This window comes from Rattus rattus, chromosome 7 (genome assembly GCF_011064425.1).
Source record: "Rattus rattus isolate New Zealand chromosome 7, Rrattus_CSIRO_v1, whole genome shotgun sequence".
In the NCBI taxonomy this organism is placed as follows: domain Eukaryota; kingdom Metazoa; phylum Chordata; class Mammalia; order Rodentia; family Muridae; genus Rattus; species Rattus rattus.
In genome coordinates, this window is record NC_046160.1 from 80,245,793 (window position 1) to 80,264,056 (window position 18,264).

Sequence of the window (18,264 nt, forward strand, 5' to 3'; positions counted from 1 at the left end):
TAATGATTTATTATAGGTGTTAAGACAGAAGATAAAATATTTACTGGCTTTATCTACACAAAATTTCACTAATATCTTAGTTATGGTTTTTGACTTTCAATGAACCTGTGGATTTTTGACAGGTGATGGATGTTTAGCCAGATAATTAATCCTAAGGATATGCATGTAAACATTCTCTGTTGTAAACTTTTATTTCAATTTATAATTTTATTTTTTGTGTGAACTTGTGATGAACTTTTTAACATGTGATCATGTATTCTGAAAGATGTATAAGTACTGAGGACAAAGAGAGGAAACAATTTTTTTTCCTTTCCCCCACAGAGAAGAATTTTTCCCTTTCCCTGCTTAGGATCTTTATGTTTTTTTCTTTTAGATGGCTTTCATAGGAAACTTTTTACAACTTAATTATAATAAACTATAATCACTTCTCAAAGTGCCCTTTTTTTATTCCTGAGACTTCCAACTAGCAGGCCTCAGTTCCTGCTGAGATAGAACAAAGCTCTCACTACTTAATCCCCACTCCCACCCCTCCCATTCACCCCCACCCTGCTGTGCTATGAGGATACAAGTGTCAATCGCATAGGCCAGCAGCTTTTTAACCTTAGAAAGAGCAAGAAAGGTTTTTTAGGGTTTTTACAAGTTTGCATCAGCATTTCAGTATAGTTAAAGAGCTAGAACAGAACCTCTGGAGACCCTCAGACTTTAAAGCCACACCAGAGTCCTACTCTATGTCCCTGAAACTACACTTTCCAGACCAGGAAGCTCCTGACAATATTTTAATGAAAAAATGCTTACATCTAAAGAATACAAAACTAAATAATCTCACAGAGTTAAAATTAGATTTATAATAAACAAGATGAATTATAATTTATTGTGACCAGCTTATATTTTAAAAGTAAAATATTTATTTTATAAGAAAAGATATACTATCATTTTTTGAAGCATAGCTTCCACCTGTGTTAAACTTTAAACACCTTCTTCTGTGGGTGCTAACAATGATTGTATTATCCCCCAAAATAACATGGATTTTTTTTCTTAGATTCTTATTCTGAGACGATAACAAAAGCTCATGAATAAACAAATGACTTGCAAACTTGCCCCCTAGAATTTCTCATTTTAGTTCCTAAAACAGAATCTGCTGTCAAAAAACATTTAACCCTATTCAGGGTCATCTTGGTCAACAAAATTAGAACTTGTGCAACAGAATAAAGCTCCTTGGGAGAAGTTAGAGTCAACAGCACTGATTCAGCACATTGTTTTATTCCATTGTATATATGATGGATTGTGTTAATACCCTTTAAAAGTAATTTGAAATCCTCAGAGAGATGGTTTGTGCTTGAGTAGGCACCAAATGCCAGGATGTATGAATTTCAGCCATCTCTAAGGAACTTTTAATGTTATGTATTGTATGATAAAAGCTGAAATTAGCAAAGAAAACCATTCATTTCTCTTGCTTGGCTCCCTGTACTCAGAAGCTAAATGACCTTAGTTGTTTTATATTGTAAATAATGACCAACATTTGTGCTTCCATTTTGTAATATCCATCCTTCATATTTACTATTATATAATTTAAAGTATTTTATAAAGTCTTATTCACCATCACTATTACCTCGTTATAATCAGTCTTTGTCTCACACAATTGTTTTCTGATTATTTATCTAAAATAGATGTTTTAGAATATAATTTAATGATAGATACAAAACTGTATATCCATCCACCTTTACCATAGCTACTTGAAATTGAGTTTTCATGGATTAATTTGTAATTGGTTTATTCTAAGGTCTGGATGTCAGTATTGCATATAAATAACATATTTATTATAATCAGTAACATAGTCTCATTAATTGAAGTTTCACATTCTATGAGAAGATAATAATGCCTCCAAATTATCTGACTTTAGGCACGATCTATGTGTATTGATAGGTAATTGTTAGTATCATTTGTTTTATGCACACATACAAAGTGAGAAATTATAAAGTCATTATTTTCTGCTTGAATAGAAATGGCTTCATTGAAACTGTTTTTCAACATGTAATTGCAACAGAATCTTAACACAAAAAAGTCAGTTCAATTATTACAATGCTTCTGGAATCCAACTGAATTTATACAACAAAATTTCCTATGGTGGCACCCTACTCAGGCTTTCTACTTGTATGATATCTCAGATCTTACACATCTTTTGGCTCTTCAGCTTTAATATTTTCCCCTGAAAGACTGTTCTATATTCTCACACCTTAGCTTCTGCTGAGTCTCACTTTGCAACCTTTGCTTTCTGCTCTCTTCTACTGACTTCTATCAAAATGTGCTGTTCTTTCTTTTGTATTTCCTAAACAATCTAGAAATTTCAATTGTCATGGAACTTAACTTTGAGAATGATCAATATGGAAGAAATTTTTAACTATTTATTTATATTTTCAAAATACACATGTGTCTGCTCTTGATTGTCTGTACGTGCACTATGTTCATGAAGCTGCCCATGGAGGTCAGAATAAGGCATTGGATCTCTTGGCCATTGGAATCAATTCTGGCTGACCTAGTAGGGTTGCTATGAACCTGATCTTGGTCCTCTTAACTTCTAAGCATCTCTCCAAACAAAGAAGACTCTTGAAAATAATTGTTTTATTACACACATTAAATATACTTATAATCATGTGCCTTTGTCCCATAGAATAGTATTTATATTAAATATTTATCTCTTTTTAACTCTTCTAAATAATGTATTAAAAAACTATGAGTAATGGGATCACTCCAGGAAATCCGTTTGTGTGTGTGTGTGTGTGTGTGTGTGTGTGTGAGAGAGAGAGAGAGAGAGAGAGAGAGAGAGAGAGAAAGAAATTTTCCTGCTTGAAAAATATGTTCAAATATAAGCCAAAATCTTGATATCCTTAATTCCAGATAAAAGAAATGTAGCCTTTAACCAAAACTGGAAAAAAAAAAGTCAGGCTCCCTAAATTATACAAAAACAGTTGATTTTTACTGATGTCTGCACAAAATGTTTATAGCACTATTTTAAAATATTTAAACTGCAACACATCACATAGCCCAAAAACATGAATACAATTCATGAGAAAGAATAATTCAACATATTTTTATGAAGAAAAGGTTGAGAAGAAGTTAACTCCAGATCCATAAATGCTATTTCTATGTTGTTATATCATCATAACAGGTCATAGCTGAACCATAGTATTTCAGACACAGTTTTCATTTTCTTATGCACATGGCTTATCAATATGTGTTAGTTTTATTTATATAAGTTGCTAGTGACAGTACTCAGGGCTACTTTTATGAAGTTATTAACATGAATTAATTATTAGGGCACAACTGACGGTTTTCCACATACTATGCTTCACGTGCCAGAGCACTAGATACAAATTGATTTGGGAACAACAATTTAGAATTTCCTCATTATATAACATAAGAAGTTTTCATGAAGTGTCTTCTATTTCCTGTCTGCACTCCATAACCCTTCAGTACTTTTATTCTTTTAATACAAGCAAAAACTAATGTAGCTACTTTAGGTCATCTTTTAAACCTTTTAAGCACTTGCTGTTCTGAAGAACTACATATAAATACATCAGGGTTATTGTTCTCAGGGACACAACAATGGAACAAACGTCAGTGTGACAAATGCAGATATTTGCACCAGGACCTTTGAAAACAAAGGGAGCTGAGAGAACCTACAACAAACACCAGAGTTGTCCTTCAGCTGTTTTCTGGAGGAAAATACAAATTCAGAGATGATTAAGAACGAGAAAAGGTACTGATTCCATACCTTTTCTTAAATTTTTTTCAATGAAAAATATTTGTAAGTGAATATTTATTGAGTGCCTAAGTTAATATTTGTACTGCATCAGTTCACTGCATCACAGGAAGAGTCATTTTGTCTACCCTCATGAAACACAGTTCAGAAGGAAGAAAGTCAGAGGCTAGGATGCTCCACAGAACTTGATTTGAAGAGTGTCAGATATTATCAGGACTGTCCGTGAGGGCATGGCCAACCTTTCAGAATTGTAATACAATATTGTCAATTACAAAGTTCACATTCAAGAACTACATAGTTGAGTTACAAAATAAAGTTCTTTTTAAAAATTCTTTAAGTTAATGATTTTGTGTTGAGTTGCACTCATCGAACTCTTGAGCACAAGTTGCCCACCACAGGTCAGGTTGGCTATACATAGGGGAGTGTGTACTGAGGCTTTTATGTTACAAGTTTTAAAGGATGAATTTTGTAGTGGGCCAGGGAAAGGATGAAAATCAGGAGTCTGATTCAGGACTGTTTATGGAAGTAATAAGACTGGAAGTGAGCTTCTCTTTCTTAGCCTGAGATGTATTTCAGAGCCTGAAGGACTTTGGTCCTTACTCTAGCCTCTCTACTGATCATGTTTTATTTCAATTTACCTTCTACTACTAACACTATCCATTCTTGGAGCATGTACTTCATACTTATTTTAGAGAGAAGATGAGACTTTCATGTTGCCTGCTGTTCCTGCTTTCAGAATATACCAGAGGCCATGTTCTTACATAAGTATTTTTTCCTCACTTCATGTACCTGGTATTAGTTCCCTTCTTTGGGGATAATTTTATTATCAAGGCATTGCATACTCCTCTTTTCATAAGCATTCCTTTTCTGTGGATTTATAGCATTGTCAACCTCCCTTCATAAATCAGACTCTCTGTGTACCTATATCTCTTTCTTCTATCATTTCTTCTTCACCCTTATGGTTATTAGAATCAAAGAATAAATTCATTCATGAATTCTTTTTGCATTCCTCTTTTTTGCTTCATTGTGAAATAAGTTTTTCAGAGGCAGAACATTGTCTAATTCTCACCAACCTCAAAGGACATATTCATAATATGTATGCTGTATTTACTTGTAATTTTCTGGGACAGCGTGATGCTTCTAGCTCACACATTTTTTTATTTAACAAACTTTTATCATTTTTTAGTGACTTCAATGAGATTTTATTTCTTTAGAACTTTAGAAGTTCCTTTGATCTGTTAAGAATTAACTAGTTCACTAGGAAACACAGAAATGCTGATATATATTTTTAATAGATAAATATCACACTGTGAGAGTTAATCATAGTGGGTAGATTGGCAGGACCCAGAATCAACTGGGATAAAAGACTCAGTGAGGTACTGGCTTGATCAGGTTGGTCTATAGGCATTTCTTTTATGGGATTATCTTAAACAATTTATGTCAGCTGATAACTTAATTTACTATTAGGGGACACTTGATAAGTCAGGGATCATAAACTGTGTAAGAGTAGAGATATTCATGGAGCATAAGCAAGATGAAAATAAACATATAGGCAATTCCCCCTTTCGTCTTTATTGTTGAAGTTATGTGACCAGCTTTCTTAAGATCCTGCTGCTGCAACTTCCTTACAAGGCTAGACAAAAATCTGACATTGTGAACTAAAATAAAATAAGTCTCATCTCCTGTAGTGATTTTTTCAGAGTGTTTTATCACAGTAACAGAAATGAAACTACATACATAAATCGTTTATAGGTAAGTTAACATTTAAATGTCCACAGATCGTGTTTTTGATTGGAAAACCCTTTTCTTGGTTAATTTTGAGAAAGCACCTAACAACCCTACAATTGTACCAATGTAGCATCCAGCCTTTACGTTGCACTTAGTAAGCTAAACCTTCTAGCATTTACATTCTTGTATAATTCTCTCTCCTTGGGTAGGGGATTAGCTATGATGATAAAAATAAATCCAAACAATGTAAAGTCAATTTGAAGATTAAATTATAAAGTTGTTCAGCGTTCATTTGTTTTCTCTGTGGTATGAAGGAATCCTATTTTATGGTATAGGATAGATCACTAGAGAATGAAGGAAAATCTCTGGACAACAGCCAGGAAATCTTTTTTTTTTTCGGAGCTGGGGACCGAACCCAGGGCCTTGTGCTTGCTAGGAGGAAAATCTTAATATTCTAAGGCCTAAGGGCATTATATAAGTGTCTTCTAATGTGGATGCTTCCCAAGCTGATTCTTGACATTAGACTAGAGTCCTTTCTTGTCATACTGGTTATAACTTCCCAAATGATATTGAGTCACGGACACTGAGGCAGATTATACAAATTCAGGATTCACAGACACTGTGAGAAAATAGTTTGGTTTTAGTCACAGAAATTTTTTGGCTTTTGTTGGGGCAGGTAGTGGTGAGTGGTGTTGCATGAATTACTCATGCAGCAAGGGCTAACTAATACAAAACACGACTTTACTCTGAGGTAGAATCTCTAAGTTTTTGAATTGTTAGATGATGGAAATGTTCAATGTTAATATTACCTGTTAGTTAAGACCACAAGACTTAATTACATTTAACCTACAAGTAATAATAAAATTAGAATATTAGACATTTAGAAAAAGTCATTTTTGAATCTAGATTTTCAAAGGAGTCCACACAACCAAGAATACCAGTTGCAAAATGAGTAACTGTAGATACCTTTGATTTACAGATAAAGGAGGACCTGAGTTAATGTACAAAGACTTTAAACATGCCTCGAAGCTCATGCAAGTTCAATTCTCAATTATTTCAATAACGGAAATGTCGACACACAGAGTGCAGGCCTTTTCTCTTCCTGTCCCAGTACACACGAAGTCCATGTTTATATTACCTTGTAGTTTACTAATTATGTAATGCATTATGCTTGTACACAATATCTATAGCTTAATTAACATGCTCTTTTTGCTTAAAACACTTTAATAATCACAGGCCTTCATAGAAACATTCATTAACACAAGGTCTTATCTTGATGTTGATGGCTGCTAACTGATCAATATGGTGGTTTCAAAGGTTGGGTAACTAAGTCAATTTCTTAAAGTAGACAGCAAGAAAGTTTGGAACATTGATTGACTTTTTCTTTTACAAAAGATTTTGCAGGGGGTGTGGAATGTGATGCTGTTTGACAGATGTGATTCACAGTAGAAATTTTTTTTTCAAAATTAACATCAACCCAAGCACCAGTCCCAACCTTGTCACCCTTTTATCGACTAAGCTTCCTTAGATCTTTAGTTGCCATGTCAACATCTTCAGTGCCTTTTCAGCTTTCAGATTCTACTTATAAACTTATCTATGTGCAGCAACTCCTCCTGTGGAGGAAGTCACATCTCCACAGTGAGTCCTTACCAGACTTTCAATTGATTGTGCACATCGTAATCAATTGTAGTCTAGCAGTGGAAGTGTTAAAATTTACTTAAGTACCAAGTTGATATTTTTTCCATGGCCTACAGAATGAATGTGTAAGCAGGTATGTAGTGAACAGGAAGTTGCCTTTCACCGTCAGAACTCTTGAGTGATCAGACACATTATCATTGAGCTGTAATATTTTTCCATAATTATTTTTTCACTCACATCATATCCCAGTTGTAGCCCCTCCCTCTTCTCTTCACAGTCCTGCCCTTGCAAATCCCCCCTTCCCCATTATTCCCTCATTTTCTCCTCAGAGAAGGGGAAGCCCCCCCGCCTTGGGTACCACCCCACCCTGGGATATCTAGTCCCAGTGGGAGTAAGCACATCTCCCATTGAGGCCCAACCAGGCAATCCATTTAGGGGAAGAGGAATCTAATGGCAGGGAACAGAGTCAAAGATAGCCCCCACTCCAATTGTTGGGGCTCTCATACGAAGATCAAGCCACACATCTGCTCCAAATGTGTGTGTGGCCTAGGTCCAACCTCTGCATGGTCTTTTGCTGGTGGTTCAGTCCTGTGAGCCATAAATTTAAAATTCATAATATCTTTAGGAACCCCAGATGGTATTGTGAGTCTTGACTTCAGTGTGAAGTCACCAGCTGCATTAATCCTCTAGTCCAGTGTTTCAAACTTCCTAATGCTGCAACTCTTTAGTATAGTTCTTCATGTGTGGTGACCCCAATCATAAAATTATTTTTGTTGCTACTTCATAACTGTAATGTTGTTACTGCTACAAATTGTAATGTAAATATCTGATAGTCAGGATGGTCTTAGGCAACCCCTGTGGAAAGATCCATCTGCTCCAAAGGGGGTCTAAACCCACAGGTCGAGAAACATTGCTTTATTGCTAACAAGAGTGTTAATCTGACCTTTGAAGCATTGAAGACAGAGTTGAATTAGCCTCTCTAGCTATGAAAGTCCTTTCTGCTCTTTGACTCTGTGTAGCCCTGAGTGGTCTACTTTGAAAGTCTACTCATTAATCTACTCACTGCTGTTTAATCATCTTTAAAAAAATCCTGGGGAAGCCTACTGGAGTTCTTATGCTAGCACTTGTTTCATACTGAATTATTATTTTTGTCATTGTTGTGATATAGGTACAGTTTCCTACCATAAACTTTCATGTTAATTTTTGCTTCTTACACATTCATAACCATTGTAGTGTTGTAAAGAGTTAAACTCTTCTGCTTTAGTCTTTGACCTAAAGACTAAAGGCTGGATGCTGTAGCTGGTTTGACCTGACAGATCACTGAAGGTTTCCTTGCATCAGCCTCAAGCCTGGTTTGTTTACATTTCTGTGCTCAAGAAGCAGCACTTTTAAAGTGTCCAACTGTTTTTCCTCCATATTGACAACTTGCTAATGGTTTGCTTCAAGGAGCTTAAAAGGTAACCTACCTGAGCTCCTCTCAGACCTTCTCTAAGCCTTATCATTTCTAATTCTAAAGAAAAGCAAGACACATGTGAACATTTCACTTTAGTGATGTTGACTAAGCTAATGTCAGTGAGGTTGAGGCTCATGGCCTAAGAAACCCAAGGAGACAGAGATATTGCGGAAGTAACAAACAGATCAGGTAACCCTTGGGGTATGGTTGGGTTTGTGGTGATTTCAAACAATTCCAGCAGTTCCACCAAAGGCAATAGACTAAGGATCACTACAATAAATATTGTAAAAGTAACAAAAAAAGAAATATGTTCATATATTTTGACAACTAGCAAAACACAGCATACACAAAAGGACGGAGGGAATCCCTGTCTTTAGGACAGTGGAATTCACAAACCTGAAAAAGATTCCTGAAAAGGTGAAAACACATCTTCCACTGAGCCCTTTGCAAAGCTGCCTAACTGTTCATAATTTCAAAAGATGTGGAGAATTTGGAAGGTTGCAAGTCCACAGTTAAATTATCTTGGGCATCTTTAGCACTAGACTTTATAGCCGTTTATTGCCTTTCTCTGTACCTGACCTTTACAACCATCAGATAAATCTCATAGAATGTATGAACAGAAACCTTTTACAACCAACTGAAGGGCTAAGAGTGCAGTCAGATGGCATGTGATGGCTAGAGCTAGACTCCCCTGCTCTGCTATAGCCCAGCAGCTAATATTTCTACCAGTGTATGGTAGTTTGAATAGGTCTGGCCTCCATAGACTCATGTGTTTGACTGCTTGGCCCACGGGGAATGACATGTGTCATTGTGTGTCATTGTTGGAGTAGGAATGGCCTTGTTGGGGGAATTCTGTCACTGTCGGGGTGGACTTTGAGGTTTCCTATGCTCAGTCTCTGCCCAGTGTGGAACACAGTCTCTCCTTACTTCCTGTAGATCAAGATGTAAAACTCTTGGCTCTGTCCCCTGAACCATGTTGGCCTGGTTGCTGCCATGCTTCCTGACATGGTCCTAATGGACTAAACCTCTAAAACTTAAAGCCAGCTCCAGTGAAATGTTTTCCTTTATAAGAGTTGCCATAGTCACAGGATCCCATCATAGCAATAAAACCTTAATAAGGTATAATGTGTCTGAAAAAGTATCTTGGTTTGTTCTGGTACTATAATGGCACTGAATACCTAAATCTATGTTCCTGGGACATGATCCTTTATACTTGGTTCCAGAATAAAGTACCTCTCCTATTTGAGGTGAGAACAGTGTGTTTACATTGACACAAACTTGCTCCATTGAGAGTTGTCCAAATTTTCCATTTCTAAACAATGCAGTATCTGTGAGATGTCATAAAAGCAAGTATACTAGAAAAAAATCATGCCTAAATTACATTTGGTTTTAGTTTACTGCACAGCATGGGACAAGTATATTTATTTAAATTTTTAGCAATTTTTGTGCCTGTTCTCTGTTTAGATAATCCAAGTAATAGACTTGGAACCTAACCTGCTACTCGTGACCATCTGCAGAAACTGAGAAATGACACCTATAGGCTCAACAGAAGAGATCTTTACTCAGAAAGAGAACCCAGTGCCTAGATAGTCAGAATAAGAGCAACAGAAACACTGATGGGCATTTGCCAAGAGAAGTAAGAGGAACAAAGGGGAAGTTAGACGTTCTCAGAAGTATTTTGCATCTCATAAATACATGGATAGTTTTAAAGGATGCACTAAAAGTGCTGATCTCATGTATGAGGTACATATTTTGTGCCATATATACCTATGTGTATGATATATCATTCTAAGCTATATATACATCTTTGTATTTATATATAAATTGAATGTACATATATACACACACAAATAGAATAGAATTATATATCTTATTTTTTCTAGTAAATTGGGAAAGGGTAGAGGAAGTTTGAAATGAATATTAAAAAGGATAGCAAGTTAAGTTGACAGGATCAACTAAAAAGAAAATAATACATCTGAGCTAATTGAAATTGCCACTCTTAATAGTTTCTTCTGACACTAAATGAGAGGAGTGAGAATTCTGACATGAGATGATCCTCTCACAGTTAATGCAGAATGAGACTGTGACAACTAATGCCGAAGCCCTACAGCAGTTTCCTGTGTCTGTTCTGTACCACAAAGGTATTATTCATCCCTAGTGTATTTACTTCTATAATCCTAAATCACATGCTTTCACCTGTAGAGTCTGTGATAACTAACTGTGAATACCAACGGACTGTCACATACTTAGCCTGACTTTTATGACCCTCCAGTAAGTCCTCCTGCAGAGCCATGACAGAGTCCAATTTCCCAGGTAGAATTATGACTGCTATTTGTAAACTATGTGTTAGGCATGATAACCAAAGCTTTTGTGTTTCAGTGTCATCGTCTGAGAAACAGGATAATTATCTAAATGAAGCTAAGTGATCATTGTGCAAATTAAAAGAAATAACCATGCAATGCCCTGTCCCAGGGCCATTTGAATCTTCAATGAACATGAGATTGCTGTCTGTTACCTGAGAGAAGGTGGGGATTATGATCTTATAAATCCAAACCAGAGCTTTCTGAAGGAGAAATCATCATTCCCATTTTGTATAGGAGGGAGCTAAAAGGAGTTATACAAAGTGATTTCTATGAAGAAATCACTATGAAGACTATGCATAGTCTATGAAGACTATGCTTCCGCCCTGGTTTCCCCTGGGTCTGCTGGGTTTCAGATTGGGGCACTTATTACTTTATTTGCCATCTGTCCTGGTTTGTCATTTGCTGGTCTACTGTAAAGAACACTGGTGTAGGTCAGACACGAGAGTGAGGGCATAACATAACAGGTCCATCCACATCAACATCGTTAGTTTCAGTTTCTCCACTGTAAACAACAGACCATGATGCTTACTTTTCCAGTGAGGATAGCAGCTTAAACAATATGATAGTTGGTATATATACTATGTGACTAATTTTGGAAGTCAGTGCATATTTACATCATTTTTATTAATATGTATGAAGACCCTACGGTCACTCTAACTTTACATTTTTGAGCAGTGTGTTAAATATACCTAACCACTGACTATTAAAATGAAGGACTTTCTTTGTTTGGAAGCATCACTTAACTTCTAACTTTGATACACATTTAATCCCTTGACCAAGCTCTGTGGGGCTAGACATGCTCTACTACTCAGGACTCTGTCTTAGTTTAGGTGATACATGTGTACCTATAGTATAGTAGATAACAATGACACAGGGCCACAATTTAATATAACAATAGCTAGGCTGCAGTTATATTTTTAATGTTCTTGCATAATAACTATAGGTGCAGAGCACTTTGTCAAATACTTCCAACATACGCAGACCAGTCCTTCGTATTGACTGTACTGTCTAATGGTTACTTGTTTATAAATTTGGTGTTCAGTTCTCTGGATTCAGCATTGTATACAAAAACCTGGAAACTTGGACAATCTTTGCTCCCGTTGAGGAATTTGAAGTTCACCTGTTGCTGCAATGGTACTCTTCTTAGCAGAGTTGAGAGATGATTCATAGCAACTTTTCATTACTACTGTGCAAAATATCCAAATGTAGATGCCTTCAGTTTAGTATTCCCTTCAAGGACCAGGATGTCCTTAAAATCCAATTAATATAATGCATCCATATAAAAATAATCATAACACTGTTATTAGTATGTGGACAGGGCTAAAAGTACTTATCAATGTGACAATATTCCTTTTTACAATCACTAATGTGCATTGTCATTAATCAGCCATATTTTTTAGGAAAGAAAACCTAAAATTATGGCATGCCAGTGTCACAGAAGACCGCATACAGGGCATAGTCTACTGATGGCCCCCTAACTCGGGATGCAAAGGAAGGATGATGCTCAGAGTCCCCGAACTCTCATGTGAGCTTTGGAACTGGATGATGGGAGGATATCTGTCTTTCCTTCCAATTTGTAGCCAAGTAATTTAATAAAACTAAATTATAGTATTCTCTGACAAAAGCTATCTTCATGCTCTGTGTGAAACTTTTATTAGGCTTGGTAAAGAGAAAATAGAGCAGTCTGTTACCTTACCTATATGTTGCCCATACATGTGATAGAAGAAACTGAAACAATATGCACTATTGGTAGGTCCATATGGATTTTTGGGAGCTATGCTGAACACAGGGCTGAGAAGTCGAGCCTTTTCTCCTTCTAGTCTGGGTCGCGATGTCTCGATGTACATATAAAAACCTGAAGGCAGGAGAAGCGAGTGATGAAGCACATACAAGGAAACATGAAACGATATTGTGACACTTCAGAGCTTTGATTGAAAATAAAAACTAATGTTTTATATCTCATTTATAAAAGCTGCACGGCTACACACAACCACAACTTTAACAGAGAAAAGATTAAGATAGAAAGAACTGAGAGAAGTGGAAATTTTGGAGCTGAAATAACACAGAATAAAACCAGCCTGATCTCTCAACTGTGTTTATCACTGAGGAGTGAGGAAACATTAATGAGCACAGACTTCAGAAATACCTGAATTGCTGATAGTATGTGTAAGATACAATGTTTTATTCTAATGAGAACACTTGAAATGTAAATAAAATATCCGATAAAAAGAAAGATTCTCAAATGCATAGCTCACTGCCCACTTGCGCTTCACGTTGAGAACACTTCCAGCTCTCCAGGTGCTGTAAGCTTAGTCCTAGAAAGCTTCCTACCTTCTTTGGAACCACTCCGATCTGCATTGGGACCTGTGTTAGGGGTGTATTTTGTATTTCTTGTTGCAGTACTTTGCTTTGTCCAGTCAAAGTTATCTGTATCATCTTGGGTGAATAAGCATATATTACCATCTTCAAATCCACAGTGAAATTCTCCTGTTAACACATTTTAATTAAAGTAATGAGTATTGATTAAATAGTCCTATTAGAAATGTTGTAATGTCTTATTAGAAAAACGTCAAATATTACAATGTAATAATAGTGCAGCAACGACATCAGAGCCTTAATGGCACAGTTATCACTAAACATAAAACCATTAGAATTTGATGAAGAAGAGTAATGGTTTTATTGGCATATTTTAATTTTATGAAGTAAGTGGTTGTACTCAGGCATTTCTGCATGTACATGCAATGTCCTTCCATCATATCACTCCCTGTCCATCTATCATCCTCTTTCTGCTTTTCTCTTTCTGCATTCCCTACTGTCCAGGTTTTAGAGTAACAACTCTCTTTATGTTAAGCCAGTATCTTACTACACAATTAAGACCACATCTCTTGATCAGGAACAACCAGATTTAATTCCAATTAAAAAAATAAGTCACATTTGTCTTATGAATGGGGAAGTTTCCTAACTTTTACTTTAATGCATTCTAACAGTTGAGACCAAAGCGTCAATTGGGAAATAAGCTTTCTAAAACAGAAGAGGGGGTGCAAGCCCATAACCTCAGTACTGCAGGAGTTGCAATAGGCTGACACCATGACCTCAAAGCACAAAGCATCCCAAGCCAGACTTTATCATACATAAAGCCTTGTCTTTAGAAAGAAAAGGAAAAAAAATGAATTTTTGAATTGATCTGATGGCATTTCAAACACGTATACCTGGAGCATGTAAGTCTTTATTTCCTATCCTCTAGAAATAACCTTCTGTACACACATCTGCAAAGGTATAACTTTGCTTAGGGCAAGGGTTTTAAGGAAAATTGCTTTTAAAGTAGTCACCATTCATGCTTGAGTTGAATGTGGGTTTGCCAGATGTGTGCCATCCATTTGAAGTACATTTTATAAAGTAAGTTTATGAAGACTCCGAGAAAAGACTAAGGATTTCGATGCCTGCTATACGCTGAGTCCAGAAACAACGTGAGTTCAAGGAGAGACTTAAAATTGCCATTAAATGTGGGTGGTTGCAATTTCTAGACTAGATTTTTCTTTCTGGGATATATCCTGCTTCAAAAGTGTATACATAGATGAGTTGGTGAATTGTATTGGAAACACAGGGAAAAAAATATTGACTGTAGTACACATTTTTCCATTCAGCAAAATAAGCACTCTGCAAAGATCTCAATAATCTTCACTGAGTCTCTCAGATAGGAAAGAAAACTTTGGTTCAGTCAGCTTTGCGTATTAAAAATAAAGTAAAACAGATTCTGACTTTGCTGAAGTTCACGAAGGAAAGCACATCTACAGACTCTCCCCCTGGAGAGCAAGCATTGAGAGTCCCAGGAAGAAGCATTTGGTAGTGATCACAAGACTGAGTTAAGTGAGTCCTTCTTTACATTTAAGGAATACGTTTTGTTATAGTTACTTTTGTCTGTCAGATTAAAGAGCTGCGATATGTATTTATATTTATATTCAATCTAGATGGATATGTTTGAAAAGGATAATATTCGACACGGAATATTTGTTTAAAACCTTGGTTTTTAATTCAGGTAAATGTGTGTTTGTGTTTGTTTACAGCATTCATCCTTGAGGTGTTAGGAAACATTTTGAATTGCTTGTAGTTGTTTAATGTGTATTTCAGAACTCTTGTGACATATTATGCTTATAGGTTATTTAAAATTAATTGGAGTGGTTTGAAGAAATGGCTCAGTGGTTAGGAGCACTGGCTGCTCTACCACGGTGCCCAAGTTCAATTTGCAGCTCCTACATGGTGACTCACAACCATCTGTAGCTCCAGTCCCTAGGTGTCTGACACTGTCTTCTGGCTTCTCAGGATACCTCACACACAAAGAACACAGACATGCGCATAACATCCACATACATGAAAGAAGTATAATACAAAAGAGCTGGTGGGAACTGTTTTTAGAAAATTAAGTAAAATGAGGGTTTTTATATTTTAGTTGTATTTGATAACACACCAGTTTAATAAACAATTATTTTTCTGACATAGATCCATATAAATTTGAGGTCCCTTTTCTGAAAATACACTAAGATTACTCATGCTTGACTGGAAGTTTGTAAAATGTTGATGAGAGAACACTTAGAAGCACATAACACACACATTCACTGAGCTGCATAAACTTATTAGCAAAAGTCAGTGTGATATTGGGTATCTTATAAATATGAAAAAAGGGAGTCTGAGAATTTCTGTAACACAGAATAGTGATTGTTGACAACATTTTCAATTTTTGAAAACCTTCTGAGTATTTAATTTAAAGACTGTGTGGTTTAAAGGAGGATGGCCCGCGAACATTGATGTGTCTGAATGTTGAGACCTCAGTTGGTGGATCTGATTGGGAAGGATCAGGAAATGTGGTCTTGTTGGAGGAAGTGTGCCAGTGTGGTGGACTTTGAGGTTTCAAATGCCCATGCCATTCTATTTGGCCTGCCATGCTTTCTCCACAGCATGCTTCTGGATCAGATTTAACCTCTTAACTACAGCGCCAGTGTCATGCCTTGCCTGCCTACCACCATGCTGCCTGCCAGGATACTCATGGACTCAACTACCCTCTAGAACAATGACACTCAAGTTGTTTTCTTTTATTAGTGCCTTGGTCATGCTGTCTCTTCACAACAATGGAAATGGAACTAAGACAAATATACACAGAGATAAAGAATTTTAAATAATTTGAAATCTATAACTTCCAACACTCTACTGTCTCCACCCCGCCAACCCCTGCCTGCCTGCCCTGACACTCAGATCTATTCCAATATGGTGAAGAAACAATTTAGCAAATTAGGAATAAAAAGTCTGGGACTCCCTGACCTTCTTGCGTCACCCTATACTCTTTTGCAGTTCCTTGGAACATGCAAAATTCTAGCCTCATATTAAGTATAAAGTATTCTCAAGGATCAATACTGAGATTAGATTTCATAGTAAATCCTCTTCCTATTTTAATGTGGTTTGCTAGAGACAGAGATGCATAAGGCTAATAATCTTCATCAACTACCTACACGACTAGGTTTAGAACACCTAGGAGACACATCTCTGGGTACCCTCCTTAGGGTTTCTTATTAGAGGTTTAACTGAGGAAGGGAAATCGATCCTGAATGTGGGTGGTTCAACCTGATGGGCTGGAATCAGTGACTGAATAAAAGGGAAAGAGGAGAGCTAGATGGGCACCAGCATTCGCTCATCTCTTTCCCGACTTCAGATCCTATAGCCATGCCTTCCTTCCATGATGGTCAGCATTGTTATTATACCATAAGAAAGCATGAGTCCTTCTATCAAGTTTCTTCTACTGTGTAATGAATATGAGGCATGTTTACATGTGGGACTAAGTTTCAGGTATATGCACACTATTCTTTATCATGTATTTAAAATGAAAAATGTAAATCAGAATTCAAAACCAAAATGAGACTAAAAATATTGGAATGTAAAATTACATAAATTTAGTGATTGATAACCAGGTCTGGTGGTGCATCTTTGAAAGTCCTGCACTTCAATGAAGAAGACAGAATAAGTTTATGCTCTAGTCTACTTTAGAGTGCACAGTGAAACCCTGCCTTTATTAAGTACAGTGCCAAATTAAAATAATATTATCTCTGAGGAAAAACTCAAGTACAAACTTAATGAATAATCAAGGGCTGGAAAGATGGCTTTTTTGGGTAAAATCACACATTTTATCTACATGGTGAGCTGAATTAAAAACCAAGGTATCATGGCATCAATGAAGAACTGACTCTTGAAAATTATTCTTTGGTCTCCACTATAGATGCAAAGGGTCACACTTATACTCTACTGCACTATATGCACAATTACATATATACATTCATTAACAGTAATTATTATTATTTTTATTGGATTTTTTTATTTCCGTTTCAAATGTTATGCTCTTTCCCAGTTTCCCCTCTGCAAACACCCTATTGCATCCCCCCCTGCCCCTGCTTCTATGAGGGTGCTCCCCCACTCACTCACCCACTCCCACCTCACCATCCTGGCCTCCCCTACACGGGAGCATCGAGTACATATGCAGCTGAAGCCATAAGCCCATCCCTGTGTACTCTTTGGTTTGTGGTTTATAATTGGCTTTAATAAGGAACCTTTGTCTTTATGAAGAAAATACAACAAATCCAAGAATAAAATCAAAGAACAATGTTAACAAAATAAAACACAAAAGATAACCCACAAAAAAAAGAAAAAGAAATTCTTAAGTTACAGAACAATGAAATTTAATCAGTTTGAGGACCTGACTCCATTTAGTTAAATATATGACCATCAGTTATTAGTATGAAAATACTTGTTTTTCTACCATAGCCTTTGAAATTGAAAGTTAATATACAATGCCACTTTTACTTTGTTTTTTAAATTACTGTTTTATACTATGGAAGAACAGATTTTACTTAATATTTGCATATTTATAGATAATCCATTTTTCTTTACAATGTATAATACAATATGATTTTTCAGGTAAAAATGATATACTTACTCAAATGAGGATTTACAGGTGCTGGAAAGAAAGCAAAAAATACAGATATATTAGGAAGACTTACATGTTCTTTATAAAGAAAAGTTTAATTAGTCTACTCAGAGACCAGTAGTTTCTTCTGAATCTAATGATGACTGTAAGAATTATATCTGCTCAACCAGAGCTTCCAGGGACTAAGCCACTACCTAAAGACTATACATGGACTGACCCTGGACTCTGACTTCATGGTAGCAATGAATATCCTAGTAAGAGCACCAGTGGAAGGGGAAGCCCTGGGTCCTGCTAAGACTGAACCCCAGTGAACTAGACTGTTGGGGGAGGGCAGCAATGGGGGAGGTGGGAGGGA

General features: G+C 36.3%; 1 protein-coding gene across 4 annotated transcripts in view; it reads right to left on the reverse strand.

Annotated features, from left to right (window-relative positions):
• Positions 1 to 18,264, reverse strand: part of Mdga2 (MAM domain containing glycosylphosphatidylinositol anchor 2) — an 802,265-nt gene that overhangs the window by 19,692 nt on the left and 764,309 nt on the right. For all 4 annotated transcript variants that reach the window (XR_004388487.1, XR_004388486.1, XM_032907846.1 and 1 more), the window contains 3 exons: positions 17,919 to 17,939; positions 13,274 to 13,429; positions 12,639 to 12,797 (listed from right to left, as the gene is read on the reverse strand). Coding sequence is in view for 2 of the 4 variants with exons in the window: in XM_032907846.1 (XP_032763737.1) it covers positions 12,639 to 12,797; positions 13,274 to 13,429; positions 17,919 to 17,939 (336 nt within the window). In the remaining 2 variants the exon portion in view is untranslated. The remainder of the gene's footprint in view (positions 1 to 12,638; positions 12,798 to 13,273; positions 13,430 to 17,918; positions 17,940 to 18,264) is intronic.